A 12,750-nucleotide genomic window follows, 5' to 3' on the forward strand; every position below is an offset into this window, starting at 1 on the left:
CCTTCCATGAAGCCTTGTCGAGAGGTTCAAACCTATTCGAGGTTAAAAATTTTAGGACTACGTCCAAATTCCAAGAGGAGGTCGGGTTGTCCTTCCTCTTAACTGTCTCAAAAGACCTTATGAGATCAGTGAGGTCCTTGTCTCCGACACGTCAATATTTCTGTGACGGAAGACGGAAGCAAGCATGCTGCGGTATCCCTTGATGGTAGATACTGCTAGGTTTCCTTGGGTTTTCAAATGCAGAAGAAAATCTGCCAGTTGAGTTAGAGAGGTACTGGAAGAGGAAATGTTATTTTCCTGCGCCATTCCCTGAATACGTCCCACTTTGATTGGTACACCTTGAGTGTGGACGTTCTCTCCTCGCTCTCGCGATGGCTCTTGCAGCTTCCTTGAAAAGCCCTTCGCTCTTGCCAGTTTTTCGATAGTCGAAAGGCAGTTAGGTTGAGAGCGAGGAGATTTTGATGGTATCTCTCTATATGTGGCTGTCTGAGTAGATCGTTCCGACAAGGTAACGATCTGGGGGTGTCTACTAGCCACTCCATCACCTCCGTGATCCATGGTCTCATGGGCCAAAATGGAGCTATCAGGGTCATGCGGGCGTCGTTCGACTCTCTGAACTTCTTCATGACTCTGTCTAGGATCTTGAATGGAGGAAAAGCGTCACATGTCTAGTCCCTCCCAATTCATGAGGAAGGCGTCCACTGCCACTGCTTCCTGGTCTGGGACTGAGAGCAGTAGACTGGTAACCTCTTCGTTCTCTGTGTCGCAAAGAGGTCTATTGACGGTTCTCCCCACAGATTCCAAAGCCTGTTGCACACATCGTGATGTAAGGTCCATTCTGTCGTGAGAACCTGTCTTCCTCTGCTGAGAAGATCCGCTCTGACGTTCTTCTCTCCCTCTATGAAGCGGGTGATCAGAGTTAAGTTGTTCGTTTCTGCCCACAGCAGGAGATCTTTTGCTGCCTCGTAAAGGGAATCCGAATGAGTGCCACCCTGTTTCCTGATGTAGGCCAACGCTGTGGTGTTGTCTGCGTTGACCTGTACAATCTTGTTCTGGACCTTCTCCTGAAAGTGGACTAGTGCAAGATGAATGGCCACCAGTTCCTTGACATTTATATGCCATTTCTTCTGATGGTTTTCCCATAGACCTGAGATCTCGCCCTTCCCCAGCGTTGCACCCCATCCCATGTCCGATGCGTCTGAATACAACACTAGGTCGGGGTTCTTTTGTTGAAGTTCGAGGCCTAATTGAAGTTTTTTGGGGTCGTTCCACCAACTCAAATGATTTTTGATTCCCAGAGGGATCGGAATCCACGTCTCCAGATCTTGGCCTCTTTTCCAATAGCTTGACAGATGGAACTGAAGTGGACGTAGATGTAGTCTTCCCAGGGAGACAAATTGTTCGATCGAGGAGAGGGTCCCCAGCAGACTCATCCACTCCCTCGCCGAACAGGTCCATCTCCCTAGAAAGAGCTTCACCTTTTCTAAGCAATCTAGAATGCGTTTCGGGGCTGGAAAAGCCCGAAAAACCACTGACTGAATCCTCATCCCCAGGTAGATGATGTCCTGTGAAGGCGTTAGCTGTGATTTGGCTAGATTTACTACCAGACCTAACTGTTGCGTCAAATTCATTGTAACTTGTAGATCCTCCAGACACTTTGCTTGCGATCTGGCTCTGATTAGCCAATCGTCCAGGTACATCGAAATCCATATCCCTTTAGATGTAACCAGTGAGCTACGTTCGATGCCACTCGAGAGAAAACGTAAGGAGCTGTGCTTAGTCCAAAACAAAGTGCTCTGAACTGATAGGTTGTCCCAAGATGCACAAACCTCAGATATTTTTTGTAGTTCGGGTGAATTGGTACGTGAAAATACGCGTCCTGTAGGTCTATCAAACCATCCAGTCTTCCTGTCTGGTGCCTGCTAGGACTGACGCAGATGTCTCCATGGCAAACTTGACTTTGCTTACGGAACTTGTTCAGTGGACTTACGTCCAGAACTGGTCTCCAACCCCCCGAGTTCTTGGGTACCAGAAAAAGTCTGTTGTAAAAACCCTCTGACGAGAGGTCCTTTACCTCTTCTATTGCTGCTTTTGATAGCATCTGGGTCACCTGTTCTTGAAGAGCTGCTGCTTTGCTCCCCAAGTAAGTAGCTGTCAACTCTAACGGTTCTTGTGAAAGAGGGGGCTTCCTTAGGAAGGGAATCTTGTATCCTTCCTTCAAAACTTCGACTGTCCATACGTCCGCTCCCCTTTGGCTCCACTCTTGCCAAAAGTGGGATAACCTGGCTCCCACTTGTGTCTGGAGGTTGTTGTGATCATTTCTTGGATTTGGGTTGCTGCTTGGGGTTCTTACGAAGTTGTCCTCCAGCAGCCATTCTCTGACTTCCTCTCGAAAGGGCTCTCCCACGAAAGGGCTGACGCGTAGGAGGAGCTTCCTTGTCCTTCCTGGCTAAAAAGTTTGCCGGAAGAACTTTCCTAGCAGTCCTTGTGATCAGATCTTGCGCTGATTGTTGCGCAAGGGCTGCTGATAAATCCTTAACCAGCTCTGAAGGGAAGAGCTGTTTAGATAAGGGAGCATACAACAGTTCAGATTTCTGAGCTATAGTCACTCCAGAAGACACGAACGAACACAGCATAGCTCGTTTCTTGATAACACCTGCTGTGAAAAGGGCAGAAAGTTTGACCGACCCGTCCCTCACAGCTTTATCGAGACAGGCAATAAGGTGCATTTGCGTGTCATTCTTCTGATCTGAAACCTCTGCAAGAGCTGCAAGAGTCCAGTCCATCAAGCTGAAGACTTCAATAGTTCTGAAGACGCCTTTCAGCAAATGATCCAACTCCAAGTGGACCACAGAACCTTGGCTTTTGTCATGGCTGTTCTCCGTGAAGAGTCAACGAGTCTGGAGAAGTCCCCTTGGGAGGAGACAGGAACTCCCAAACCGAGAGCTTCCCAGTCTCGTACCACACGCTGGATCTAGAAGCCAATCTTGTCGGGGAAAGGAAAAAGTTGTCTTTCCTTGTTCCTTCTTCTTCAAAATCCAATCATTCAGTGTCGAAAAGGCTCTCTTCACTGATTTGGCCAACACTGTCTTCTTGAATGAGGAAGACTTCTGGGGTCTACCCATCAAATATTGCGAGGGAGGACTCCGAGGTACAGCCTGTTGAAAATCGTTAGGAAATAAGTCCGCCAAAAGAGTAAGAAGTCTTTTCAGATCAGCGGCATGAAGAGTTTCTTGAGTTTCCTCTTCCGAGATCTCTTCCAAAGGATCCGCTATTTCCGATGTCGAACGAGTGGGGGAAACGTGTGTATCGTGCTGCTTGCGTGCGTCACGCATGCGTCCAACTTGCTGCGAGGGAGCTTCACGATCCTTGTCCCCTCCGTCACTAAATGCGGCTTGTTGGGGAAGCGTCTATGAGCGCTGCAACTTGCCGCGAAGTTTGCGCTTGCTGGCTGTTAGCGTTTTGTTGTTCTGATTCTTGCCTTACCCTCTTCTTGGGTCTGTTGACGTCCTTAGATTCCTTCTTGTGTGTTTCTTCTCTTAGTCCTTGTGACTTGTAAGAGTCAAAAAGAGACGCAAGGGACTGCTGGACTTCCGACAAGAACTTTACTTGAGGTGCCACTTGCTGCTGGGAAACAACTGGAGATGGCACTGCACAAGCTTCCACAACTTCGGAGACTCTAGCTGGGATCTTTTGATGAAGAGGTGGTGACGCAGCTTGCGACACGTCCCATTCTGGGGGCGGGGGAGAAGCGTGAACTGAAGTAATGTATACGTCTTCTTCCTCCGACGAGATATGCGTCTTACGCCTCTGTTTAGGCGCAGAAACACCGTCTTCTTCCGACAGGAATCTCTCTGGAGAGCTCCATTTGCTGCAAGAGGGTTGTTGGAGCGGGAAGGGGGACCTGCGTCTCTTGATAGGTCTAGATTCTTGTGATTGACGCCAACCACGTCTGGGTCTTGTGTCATCCGAGGAAGACGAACATGTCCTCATCTCGCCTTTCCTGCGGCGTAGGGGAGCGTCCTGGGATGCGTCAACAGGATCGCCGAGGGGACGTCCGCTCGTTGTTCAACGTCTCTCACCTCCCTTAGCCTGTCGACGTTCCTTCTCCCAGGGGTTGGGGAGCATGGAAGAGGTCTAGGGCTAGGAGCGTGACAGACATGAACGGACGCACCCTCCACTGCACTAACACTGTCACCGAACTTTTGTTGCAAACTATGCACTGCCCCCCACATCACTTCCCTATCCGAAGAAAGGGATTGCACAGAAACTCCTATGGCCGAAATAGCAGCCATTATATCCTTTAAAGACGGATTACTTACTCCCGACTCCGCAGGAGGATCGGGTACTATAACCTTAGGGTTAGGATCAGGAAAATTAGTATCAGACAAGTTAGAAAGGACTTGACTATCAGAAGACCTAGCTGAAAGGACACTGGAAGATCTAGCTCTCCTAATTCTGTCCTTTTCCAATCGCCTCACATAGCGATCATACTCTCTCCACTCTTTCTCGGACAAACTTTCACACTCATTGCATCTATCATCAAATGCACACACATGATCTCTGCATTTCTTACAAACTGTGTGGGGATCAAGAGCAGCCTTGGGAAGCCGGTTCTGCATCCCCTAACACACATTCTAACAACAGGGTCAGCCATCTTGAAAAGCAAGTACAAAGAACAATTGTTACAGTCAGAAACCGACCAAATGGGCTAACAATGAGAAAAGAAAAATCCAGGAAAATCCAAAATCAGCGAAAGCCATCAACGAAAACCAAACAAGTAATGGGTACTTCACCAATTGTAGTAAAGCAAACCAAAGTAGAGCGAATTTCAACGTGTTGATAGAACGACGGCAGGGAATTTCTGAGGACAATTGGGAATGGTTCTAAGTACCTGGTAGAGGGCGCTCAGGTATGGCCACCTGACCATCTATCGCGATTGCCGCGAATTTTGAATTTCTGCCGTATGCGACATTTAATCGGGGGATAAAGCTATATATATGTAACTATATATATGTAACTATATATATGTAACTACCAGGGAAGTTAGATATTTAAAAACAGAATTTTCTTACAGAACTGATCAAATGGCGCAAACTGTGTATCCCTTTTGGGGGAGCTTGTCGCAAACTGTGTATCCCTTTTGGGGGTACAGGTCATTAAAAACTCAATTTTCTTACAGAACTGATCAAATGGTGCAAACTATGTATCCCTTTTTTGGGAGCTTGCTGCAAACTGTGTATCCCTTTTGGGGGTACAGGTCAATAAAAACAAAATTTTCTTACAGAACTGATCAAATGGCACAAACTGTGTATCCCTTTTGGGGGAGCTTGTCGCAAACTGTGTATCCCTTTTGGGGGTACAGGTCAATAAAAACTCAATTTTCTTACAGAACTGATCAAATGGTGCAAACTATGTATCCCTTTTTTGGGGGGAGCTCACCACAAAATGTACCCCATTTAGGGGAGCTTGCCATAAACTGTATCCCTTTTGGGGAGCTTGACATAAACTGTGTTTCCCTTTTGGGGAAGCTTGTGCAATCTGAGCTTCAGCAACTAAACTGTAACTGCCTGTTAATGAAGGGGAAGAGGTTCTGGGCAAGTTACTACACCTTTCCAAAAAAAAGTAGACATTTCAGTCTGAGTTAGGTGGATCCCAGTATCCCTTTTGGGGAAAAGATCCTATTCAGTAATGATAGCTGCATGGGGAACAGAATTCCTTCTGTGAGGTTTCTTCCATGGCTAGCTTAAACTTATGTCCCTGAGCCTTCTGGGTTCAGCAGGGCCATTTCAATGGCAATGTTCTCTCCATATTTTTTAAAATAAGAATGTGAACTCCATGTAAAGATTCCTCTATTTTCTCCACAGGGTTAACCTGGGAGGTATTGGCGACTGATGTTGATGGGTTTTGGCCCACACATTGATGATGATCAGAGGAAGGGTTAAATACCTGCTGCCGGAGTTCTGCCGGGAAGATAATCTCCCCCTTCCTCACCCCTACTGAGCCCTAGGCCCCACTGAGACAGCTTAAAAGGAGCTGTTTCGTCCTTAAAACTTGCTGCCAGGAGCATATTGAACTGAGGATCCTGCCTAATGGCGGACCTGTAGTGATATAAAGCAAGTTGTTTTCAGAAGCTAGTTAGTATAACTGTTTTTAAAAGAGGGACACAGCTGTAGTTCCTCGTATAGCTTTCATATTACAGGTTAATTTGATTACAATTGTGCAGTTTTAATACATTTAATTAAATAACTATGTTAAACCTTCTAGGGTTTAGGTTAGTTCTGATACCTGTACATGGCTGTATTACTTATACACTGCTAGTCCTTTTGCAATGACCAAGCGAAATTTTTAATTCCAATTGTCATGCCATTCAGACTAACTGCTATGAACTAATTTGTTTGAATAACCCAAACTACTGTTTTGTATAGCTTGGGGCAATGATTCTAGTTTAATATACATTAAGCTAAAAATAGAGGATTTCTCAGAAGGCTTATTCATAACTTAAAAGATATAAACTTGACAGAAAATAATTCTATTATATGTTTTTTCTGTTTTATGTGGCCGAGACTACCTTTTTATCTGATATTCGGCCATCACTGTTTTAGGCTAATAGTAAGATATTCCTTATAAGGGGTTCCTACTTAATATGGTTAGGCTACTGCCTGTTCTGGATTTATATCAACTTTAAGGATATAGGCTACACAAGACCCTACTAGCCCTTAAACGCCTACTGGACGTATCATACGATGACTAAAATTGTCTGTTGGGTGCCAATGGACGTACCGTACATCCGACTACAAAAAATTTCAACCTTCGGTCAACTTTGACTCGACTGAAATGATCGAAAAACGCAATTGTAAGCTAAAACTCTTACATTCTAGTAATATTCAATCATTTACCTTTATTTTGCAACAAATTGGAAGTCTCTAGCACAATAATTCGATTTATGGTGAATTTTTGAAAAAAAAAAAAAAAAATAAATTTTTTTACGTCCGCGCGTTACCGATTCATGCATCATATTGTGATAATATTTTCTCTGTGTTGCTTTGATCGTTTTACAATTTGTTATATATCAAAATCATCGCAATTTAGTGTACAATAGAAAGAAAAAAAATAATCCGTTAGCTTTAACCGTTTTGCTCACAGCGCAATTTGTATAAAATTATATATAAAAATTGTTTTGCGCTGTTATATATTTCAATATTCATATATGATAATGATATTTTTTTTCATTTCTGATGGTTGCATACTAAACTTCAGGCAATGACAAAAAAAGGAGCCAAAAATGAACTCTTAATCTTAAAAACAAAGCGTGCTGTGAATTTTTGAAAAAAACTTTTTTTCCGCTTCGGCGCTAACTCCCGAACGCTGCCGTCATACTACAGACACTTTTGTAAATAGAAGCTCGGCGGTTAAGGGCTAGCATGTAACCTTACAGATATGTTACTGAGTCATAACAAACCAGGTTATTTTATTTAGGCTAGGATACTGTTTATGTATAAACCTAGGCTTATTTGTTCTCTCTTAACCTGGTATAGGGTATTGTCTAATGCAGATTATTATAACCTTATATATAATTATTCAACTTTGTCTAACCCAGTTTGTTGTTTATATCCAATCCTAGGCTATTTGGTTTACTATATAAAACAGTAATCACTATTGTGTAACCTTATGACCAGGTTATAACTTACTCTAACCTAGGCTACTGCCTAATCTAGATTATTTTATTCACACTTAAGTGTACTACACGACTTAAGGTTGCATAAACAAAACACAATTAGCCTACCTTAGTATTTTTAGGGGTTTACTGTAGCCTTAAGGCTAGGTTACATCTCACCTTAGGTAGCACAGATTATGATTTCATCTAATCCTAATTGCAAATTCGGTCTAGGCTAACAATTTAGTCTAAAAATGGGATGTTTCATGAAAAAGTTATTTGCCAAACAAAACAACTTGATATAAGGTAATGCCTAAGATTATGATTTCTAGTCGTCGATTTAGCTCATGCTAAAGTGCACTTAACTTATATAAAATGGGAAAAATTTGTATTAATAAGTAGCCTCATTGTTAGGTTATCGATTTACTTTTCCCCAGATATTGTTATTATCTGATCGTAGCAGGGTCCTCGGTCTAAGCTTGGCCACTTAGGATACGTAATCCAAGGATGTACATAGGCTACAGACAACATCCACTATTAATCTAGTCTGAATTATTCCCACTTACTGCCTAGATTATTGTAGACATCGTATAATCTGAAAGGATTTTCCATATTAATATTAATAGTAAGCTGTGGAACATTTCTTTTAGTTAAAACATTTACTTAGAACTTAAAACAATTTTCGTTTTACGAAACCACAGTAGGTAACAATCAACGCTTTGAAAGGGTAGGTAGGGTAGCGATCAACGAGCCAGATCCCGGCTTTAACACACAAATTATATAAATTCTAAAAGTTTAAAACTGAAACTTTCAACTGTTTGTTAATATTGAGCACTTATCTTGCTGTTTTTGAGGTTTCCATAATCCTCGATACTAAAATGGAAAAAGAAGTCGAATTTTTTCGGAGCGCTGGTAACGACGCGAACCGTTCGCTTTGGAGTCCCAAACAGAGGTACCTACTACTAAGGGCTCCTTGACCTTGGTCTTTTAACGGCCCGGTTGTAAACAAGAGGGCTGATGCGCGTGCGCAATAGTCACTTCTCTTTCTTGCAGGTTAATTGACGTTGGAAAAACTGGGTTCAGCTTCGCTGAAGATAAAGGAAAGTGCCCTCTTATCTTTGAGTCCTTTATATACTCCATCATGTGTTATAATGTTAATCATTACGACACAATACCTGGCCAAAAGACCAACTAAATTAGAAGAGAATTCTTTGATATTAGTTTGGTCACCATGGAGCTCTGGTAGACCGTGGAAGGTAACTCCTTTGAGGACTCAACAGCGACTACGCTATCAAAAAACAGGGTTTGACGTAGGAAAAACCTATTTTTGGTAGTCGCTGTTGAGTCCTCAAAACCCTACCACTTTCCTGACGAAAAGGCAGGGCGAGCCAAGCAGTGTTGCCACACTCTCGGATTGGAATTATCGTACTGGCTCCTCAAAATCATGGGTTTTTCAGTAAAAATATCGTACAAAATTGTAGATTTTATCGTAATTATTATCTTACACTGTTTCTGATATTTAACACATTTTTATAATTTGACAAAATAATGAATATATGTATGATTTCTTTGTAATCATTAATATCTTGCAATTTACATAATTAAGAAAAAATACAAATGAAACATTTCTCTCTACAAAAATGAAAAAATGGAAATATGAATAATTAGTGAATGTTATGAACAATTGTTATGAACAAATTATTACTATATTGTATTAACACTGTGGTAAAAAAGTATACAACTTAGAACGTCACTTCTTTCCATAATGTAAACTAAACTGATAACGAATTAACACGAAGATATGTGAGTTGATAGGCCCACTCATACATATCTTTAAACACCCCAAAACATCGAAAATCAAAATAGCATCACTGAGTAGTAATTTAAAATAAATATATATAATTAAACATGACTGGTACTGATACTTATCCCATGATAAAGAAATTAATAACAATAATAATTGTAAAGTACATTTTAAGAATCTTCTTCCAAATCAAATTCATGTTCTCTGATGTTCTGGAATAACTGTGCATGATTATTTATTTTGGAAAACATATCATTTGTAGCAGTAAAATGAACACATGACCCTCCTGAACCTATGATGCAACTAGTAGAGAGAAGAGCCCCATTAACTGTCCTTGTTTTCAGTCTGTTTCTTTGTTTAGTTTTAAAGAGGTTAACTTTACTGAACACTCGTTCGCATTCAGCATTAGAGTGCGGCAAGCAAAGAGCAGTTAGAGCAAAATTGGCTAGGTCTGAAAAACTAGACTCTTTTTGGGACACTTCTCCCCAGAACTTGTCATGTGACCATTAACGAGATGTTTAAGTTCATGTTGCAATATGGGAAACATTCTCCATTGATCATCCAGCTTTTGAAGTAGTGAGTGGTCATCTGGGGGTACAATCAGAGGAAGCTCAGATGCAAGAGGGAATAAGGAAGGGATTCTTTCTCTGAATTCTGATGAGAGAGCATTTTTTGGACAGAGACAGTTTAACTTTGACAGGACACCATCATTGAAATTATACCTCTTCTTTATTTCTGTGCATGCCACTACAAGGAAACTTCTACACCTCTGAAAAAACTCCTGCTGTTGAGCTTTGTTTTCCTTCCTGTATGGAGGGTTTTTTTAATCCCTGCATAACTTTAACTCCTAGGTACATTTGGCTGTCACTAAGATGCCTGTCATGTCTTTCAGGATTTACAGTATTTAGATCAGTTTTCATTACATAGGTCCTGTCCATAAATGAGAGAAGGAGGTCTCTGAACTGCATGGACACTTTATCATGGAGAACTGTTATTACTACTTTATCTGACTGGAAAAATTTGTTGAACTCGGTAAACTTTGGAAGAACTCATGGAGGAGTTCACCGATCACTTACATTTGTAATTATATACTTTTCAACACCTTAGAATTATCGTACAAACCGTACGATAATGGAAAATGCTATCGTACATCGTACCCAGGCCGTTTTTATCGTACATGTACGATAATTATCGTACGTTTGGCAACACTCGTACTACTACTCGGCTAAGCCAAGCCGAGCCAGTCTCGTAAGCGCATGGGCGAAGCTTCTGCAAGATGACGGGGTGCCGAGACAATTACCTCTAACCGGGCTGGCATTTCCTGCAGGAGGTTATTAAGGTTTCGCTCAAAACACTTCTCACGGTGGCACTTTCTTCGATTATAAGAACCTTGCTAGAAACTGGCGCATTTAAGTGGAAATTTCAAAGTAGCCATCCAATATTTATGAAAAATGTGTAAATGAAAGGAGATTAATATTTATGTAGATTTTCTTGGAAGCCCCAGGAAACGTTCACTGCAACCTTTGTACCATTATAATATCTGATAATCATCCCGATGGTTTAGGATTGAAGATCTTTAAAAATGTTCACTGAATGTGATTTAAAAATTTCACGCACCAATGCCAAAATACCTTTGCTGACATTATTGTTGGAATTATTTGAAAGAAACAAACCTATTTAACACTGGGCCGTTCGTACACTGACACTGAACACTGTGCAGCGTTGGCGCTGACTTCAGGAACTTTGAAGTTCTAAGGAACCCTGTCATCTATTTAAATTGATCCATATTTTACGTATACCATGTTTGATCAAGACAATGACGACTTCAGCTTCCTTGACGAGGTAATGCTGTACACCAGTGTACAAAATGCTAGAGTGTTTGTGATTATTAAAGTGTCTTAGGCGCTTAAGCAGACGTAGTAAGTCTTGAGAAGGCCTACTTCCAAATTTTCACAAGGCTTAACATGACCTGTCAAAGGTTTGCCCAACCCGTTTTGGGTTGCATAATTGATCAACCTGTAACTCTGTACGAGCTAAGAACTTACCGGGTGTAATGCAGGTAGCTGATTCTTCTCAAATAAATGTATGTGTCCTTTTGTGTAAGGCGGCTGTAGGCTGGCCTGAGTGTTGAATGTCTTCAAACCTGTCCTAGTGACAGACTAGGACAAGGTTTGCTAAACAACAGGTCGATGAGACAGATATGCCAGGTTGGGTTATGGGGTTGACTTCATACTGGGGGATATAGATTAGCCCTATCACAAAAATGGCCAAAAATACCCAAATTCTTCATAGGCCACAACACGATGGTGGAACCCACCAGGTCAGGGCACGGTGTCCCAGGTAAGGTATGGTTAGTTTAGGCTATATTAGTCATTTTGACAAATTTATATCCTGTGGTCTGCAGTTGCTCCTTGATTGCATTATGCAGATTATATTATGCAAATTAAAATAAGATTTAACCTAGAGATTGCTGTAAATGCCCTTGTACCTGGTCCAGTGTATCCTATTCTGCATATAATCAGCCTATGTATTTTATTCATATCAAACAGTACGTAGCCTTTGATTTTGAAGAGAAAAGTGGGGGACTCTCCTCATCCATTTTTTTTTTTTTACAACCTTACCTAATCCCATCTTCCCTCAGGGTCGGCTGTTTGAGTCTTCCTCCGCAGAATGTTATTGTTGGCATCTCACCAGCCTGCCACGAATGAACAGCCTTGTCACTAAGTTTCAACAACCATTTCCAGCTCACTCTGGGGAATACTCTTGCATGAGAGGGTTTATGGACTAAATGCACCATTGCCTCAATGCACCAGCACTAGCCTGAATGCACCATGTATCATGGTCCAAATGCACCGAGCATCTGATCCCAATGCATCACTTAGTAATTCAGGTGCATCTTTCCTTGTGGTCCCAATGCACTAACTTAATTCACATAACACCTGCTCTTTGGGGAACTATATAGGTATCTATATTCACTTTAAAGGATTATTTTCTTTGATATATAGTAAATCATTTACAAAGTCTGAATACAGTAAGAATATTAGAAAACCAACAAATGCATTATGCTATTAGAAGAAGATTAAAACCTACCAATTAAAATGGATTATTCCTTATGGTCCCAGAGCACCAACTTAATTCACTTAACACCTGTTCTTTGGGTGACTATATAGGTAACTATATATATATATATATATATATATTCACTTTGCAGGCTTATTTTTTTGATAAAGTAAATTACTTTTAAAAAGTCAAAATAAAATTAGAATTGCAATACACTCCCTGAACACCT

The 12,750-nt window shown here is 41.4% G+C and overlaps 1 protein-coding gene across 1 annotated transcript in view; it reads left to right on the forward strand.

Moving 5' to 3' along the window:
• Nucleotides 1-10,703: 10,703 nt before the first annotated feature.
• The window catches only part of LOC136856545 (uncharacterized), a 57,725-nt gene continuing 55,678 nt past the window's right edge, over nt 10,704-12,750 (forward strand). The window contains exon 1 of the mRNA XM_067134385.1: nt 10,704-11,303. Coding sequence (XP_066990486.1) covers nt 11,262-11,303 — 42 coding nt within the window. The 5' untranslated portion in view covers nt 10,704-11,261. The remainder of the gene's footprint in view (nt 11,304-12,750) is intronic.

Source organism: Macrobrachium rosenbergii, chromosome 36, assembly GCF_040412425.1.
Source record: "Macrobrachium rosenbergii isolate ZJJX-2024 chromosome 36, ASM4041242v1, whole genome shotgun sequence".
NCBI lineage: Eukaryota > Metazoa > Arthropoda > Malacostraca > Decapoda > Palaemonidae > Macrobrachium > Macrobrachium rosenbergii.